Source organism: Capra hircus, chromosome 25 (assembly GCF_001704415.2).
Source record: "Capra hircus breed San Clemente chromosome 25, ASM170441v1, whole genome shotgun sequence".
Lineage (NCBI taxonomy): Eukaryota > Metazoa > Chordata > Mammalia > Artiodactyla > Bovidae > Capra > Capra hircus.
The window spans coordinates 42,316,787-42,321,351 of record NC_030832.1 but is presented as its reverse complement, the minus strand read 5'-3'; the positions used below and the strand labels follow the sequence as shown (position 1 = coordinate 42,321,351).

At 67.5% G+C, this 4,565-nt stretch overlaps 1 protein-coding gene across 1 annotated transcript in view; it reads left to right on the top strand.

Moving 5' to 3' along the window:
* The window catches only part of UNCX (UNC homeobox), a 4,333-nt gene continuing 102 nt past the window's right edge, over window positions 335–4,565 (top strand). The window contains exons 1-3 of the mRNA XM_018040076.1: window positions 335–768; window positions 1,020–1,195; window positions 3,185–4,565. The exon at window positions 3,185–4,565 is cut by the window's right edge and continues 102 nt beyond it. Coding sequence (XP_017895565.1) covers window positions 495–768; window positions 1,020–1,195; window positions 3,185–4,315 — 1,581 coding nt within the window. The 5' untranslated portion in view covers window positions 335–494 and the 3' untranslated portion in view covers window positions 4,316–4,565. The remainder of the gene's footprint in view (window positions 769–1,019; window positions 1,196–3,184) is intronic.

Genomic DNA, 4,565 nt, shown 5'->3' with positions numbered 1-4,565 from the left:
TCTGGTGAAAAATCCCCACAACACGCCGGTGAATGTTTTAAAGGGAAATCTATTAGTGATTTGCGGAGGGGCGGGGGCCGGCGGCGGGTGGCGGCGCGGGCGCGGGCCGGCGGGGCCGGAGGTGGGGGGCGCGCCGGGGGCCCGCGCCGGGCCGCGCCCCGCCCGCCCTCCCCGGTCTTGTTGTGACAGTTCCTGATTCTGTTTATTGAGGTGCATGTCAGGTATAATTAGCAATCGATATGGAAAACGGCTCCGCGCGCCCAGCACGCCTCTGACGTCAGAGCCGATTAGCGCTTCTTATTGGTCCCAAATTCCCCGGGCCGCGGCTAATTACCGGGAGCTTGATGTTGATAAAGTAAAGCGCCGGAGTGCGGGCGAAGCATGTGTAGGGCTCCGGGTCCCTGTCTCCGCCGCCGCCGCCGTCCGCGCCTCCCGCCGCTGGCCCGCCCCGGCCCCGGCCCGCGCCCCCGCGCCCCGCCGGCCTCCCGCGCGAGATGATGGACGGCCGCCTCCTGGAGCATCCGCATGCCCAGTTCGGGGGCTCGCTGGGCGGCGTGGTGGGCTTCCCCTACCCGCTGGGCCACCACCACGTGTACGAGCTGGCCGGCCACCAGCTGCAGTCGGCCGCCGCCGCCGCGGTGCCCTTCTCCATCGACGGCCTGCTCAGCGGCTCGTGCGCCGCCGCCGCCGCCTCGGTGGTGAACCCCACGCCGCTGCTGCCGGCCGCCTGCGGGGTGGGCGGCGACAGCCAGCCCTTCAAGCTGTCAGGTAGGCGCGGCGGGCGGGGAGGGGGCCGCAGGGGGTAGGGGACCCCGTCCGGCGAAGGAGTGGCTCGCGGGCGGCCGTGGAACTGGCACCGCGGCCGCCGCTCCGGGGCCGCCTCGCTCGCCGCTCTCCGCCGGCTCAGGGCGCGCGGCAGCCCTGTCCGCTCGGCTGCCCTTCCTGGACAAAAGCGGGTGGCGGCCGCACTCCGGCCGGGCCGGGGGCTGAGCCGCGCGGCGTCCTGTGCGTGCCCGCAGACTCGGGGGACCCGGACAAGGAGAGCCCGGGCTGCAAGCGGCGGCGCACCCGCACCAACTTCACCGGCTGGCAGCTGGAGGAGCTGGAGAAGGCGTTCAATGAGAGCCACTACCCCGACGTGTTCATGCGCGAGGCCCTGGCGCTGCGCCTGGATCTGGTCGAGTCCCGAGTTCAGGTAAAGACCCGCCGTGCGCCCCGCGAGTCGCCATCCCGCCGGCGGCCTGCGCGGCCCGGCCCGCCTTTGTTCTCGACCTCCAGGTGGGAGACCGCAGGCTCCGCCAGAGCCCGCCGCGCGCTCGCCGGCCGGAAGCCGGGGGCCGGGGGCTCGGCGCCCCGCGGAGAGGGAGGCGGGTTTCCCGGGAGGGAGCGGAGGCCGCTCGGGAGGGGCGGGAGAACGGCAGCTGCGTCCGAACCGGGGAGCTGCGTGACAATGGGGTCCGGCGATCGCGCGACACGAGGCTGGGGCGGGCGAGGTGGCCAGGAGGACCCGGCCCGGCTCGGACTTGGAGGAGACCCGGAGAAGGCGGGCTTGACGCCTCCGTGCCGGGGCTGGGGGCTCGTCCCCCAGCCTGCGGCTAGCGCGTTTGTTTACTTTCGTCTCTGAAATATTCACATGGAAACATATTTATCACTTTGCAGACGGGGGCAGCTGAGGCGGAAACTTCAACACTTAAAACATGCGGGGGGGGGGGTAGGGTGTCTGAATCTTTAACACCATCGGTTATATCTTTTTTTCCCTCCTGTAATTTGATTTTCTTCCGAGACTGTCGGCGGTATTCTTTTTAAACATACAGTGTCGATTTGGTGCGTTGAAAATTCAAGATGAATCATGCATAATTGTTTCCCTAAAGTACAGACATCTTTTTTAGGTCGGTGCGGTGGGGAGCAGGGTATGGGCCACAATGTGGGCGCCGGACTTGGAGGCGCCTGTTTAGCACCAATAGCTTTGTCTAGAAAGGTGTCCTCTCCTGTGCCGGGGCCTCCCTGATTGACCTTTTCTGTTTGTAAATCCTTTTATCCAATTTGTTCTAAGTGTCTTAAGTGGAGTCAAGACCTCTTCATTCCTCCTTCAACGTGGTAATGAGTGATTCTGGGTAACTCTAGGCAGACCGGAATTTACACCCACCCCCCCCCCCAAATAAAAAGATATTTAAAAAGAGAGAAAGGGCAGCAGCAGTCCTGGGGAGGTTACCACTTAAGACCCAGAACATTGGCACTGAAAAGGCTCCCTGTGACCGGGCCGGCCTGCTATTGTGCGGGTCTCTACACAGCCGGGAACAAAGAATTCGATTTACCGCGATCTTACGGGGAGGGTCCTGTGCCAGGGCTCCTCGGGATCTGACTCTGTGGTGCTGGAGCCAGGGTCTAGGGCTGCTACCACCCTGCAGGCCCGCGGGGCTCCCAGGACCAGGCCTGCGGAGAGGGCGAAGGTGCGGGTGGGCCCTGGCTGCTCCTCAGCAAGGCCTGGCCGCTGGCCTGCTCCCCTGGCCGCCAGTCCCCTGGTTCCGGCCAAGCCCAGCCAGTTCCAGAGGGCTGTGTTGGTGCTCTGGCCTGGAGCTTTCAGAAAAACAGGGGGTGGGGGAGAGAAGGCTGCTGAAGCTCGCCCTCCCAAGTTCAGTCCCCCAGTTCCTTCTGGGAGAAAAAGCACCCAGATTTCCCTTCACGGGAAACCCCCAAATCCGGGCTTTGACTCAGTCCCCAGGGAGCTGAAGACAGGTGTGGAGGGCAGCTGAGCCCTGCCGCTCCTGGTCCTCAGGCCAGATGCTCAGCCCTGGGCCAGTCGGGCTGCTTAGAACCCAAGCTGTGAGAAGCCAGGAGGGGCGAGAGGGGGCCCTGCCCTCTGCCTCCCAACCAGGAACCCAGCGCCCTCGGTCAGGGGCCAGACCAGTCCTGCCCAACGAAGGGGCAGCTCCCAGTTCTGCGAGGTGAGAAGCTGAAGCGGGAAGCCAGCGAGAGGCCCCTTCGGCCTCCTTCTGGGTGGAAAAAGATACACCTGCAGCCTGACACCGAGATCTGGCTCAGGGCCGGCTGGGCCGCGTGGCTCAGCTCCCGCCCCCTGGCCGGAGCCGAGGCTGTGCAGGCCTGTCTGGGGGGAGTGGGGAGGCCCGAAGCCCCCCCGCCGCCTTACCGAGCCCCCCTCCTCTCCCCTATCCGGCTGCTGTAGGTCTGGTTCCAAAACCGCCGCGCCAAGTGGAGGAAGAAGGAGAACACCAAGAAGGGCCCGGGGCGGCCGGCGCACAACTCCCACCCGACCACGTGCAGTGGGGAGCCGATGGACCCGGAGGAGATCGCGCGCAAGGAGCTGGAGAAGATGGAGAAAAAGAAGCGGAAGCACGAGAAGAAGCTGCTCAAGAGCCAGAGCCGCCACCTGCACTCGCCCGGCGGCCTGTCCCTGCACAGCGCGCCCAGCTCCGACAGCGACAGCGGCGGCGGCGGCCTGTCACCGGAGCCGCCCGAGCCGCCGCCGCCTGCCGCCGCGGCCAAGGGCCCCGGAGCGCACGGCGCTGGCGCGGCGGGAGCACCGCCCGCACCGCCTGGTGAGCCGCCTGCGCCCGGCACCTGCGACCCCGCCTTTTTCCCGAGCCAAAGAAGCGGCGCTGGCCCGCAGCCGCGGCTAGGCCGCCCCGTGGACAAGGACGCGGCCCCGTGTGCACCCGGGGCAGTGGCGGCTGAGCGCGGGGCCTCGGGCCCGCCCAAGGCCAGCCCGTTCAGCGTGGAGAGCCTGCTGTCCGACTCGCCGCCGCGCCGGAAAGCGCCCCCCGCCAACGCGGCTGCCGCGGGGCTGGACTTCACACCCGGGCTGCCGTGCGCGCCGAGGACCCTCATCGGCAAGGGCCACTTTCTGCTTTATCCCATCACGCAGCCGCTCGGCTTCCTGGTGCCGCAGGCCGCACTCAAGGGCGGCGCGGGCCCTGAGCCCGCGCCCAAGGATGCGCCTCCCGCGCCCTCCGTGCCGCCCGCTCCGCCTGCCCAGGCCAGCTTCGGGTCCTTCCAGGGGCCAGGCGGCGCTCCGGACTCGGCCTTTGCGCGCCGCAGCCCCGACGCTGTCGCCTCCCCGGGGGCCCCAACCCCGGCGCCTTTTCAGGATGCCGCGGCCTCGGCCGAGGGCGGCGGTGGGGACTGCGCGGATGCGGGCACCGCCTGCCCAGCGGCCCCGCCGCCGCTCGCGCCGTCGCCCGGGCCTGGCTTGCCGGCTCCCAGCCCCGCTGCAGAGCCAGCCGTCGGCGGGGCCCCCGAGCCAGGCGCCTCGACGGGACCCAGCGCGCTGGATGGCGAGGAGCTGGCCATGGACTGAGGGCGCGGCGGGCCGGGGAGGCGCTCAGCCGGCCTGTGCCCGCTCGCTCAGGCTCCGGCTCACACAGCAGAATCAGGTGATCGGCTTCGAAACACTGCTCTTTCCTCTTTCTTCCGTTTCCTTCCTTTTACTTTTATTATTATTATTTTTTTTTTTTTAAGAAAAACGCTGTTATCAGTTCGGATGTAGGCAGCAACCCAGGACCGGGGGGTTGAGACCCTCCTCCTCTCAAAGGAGCACAAAAAAAAAG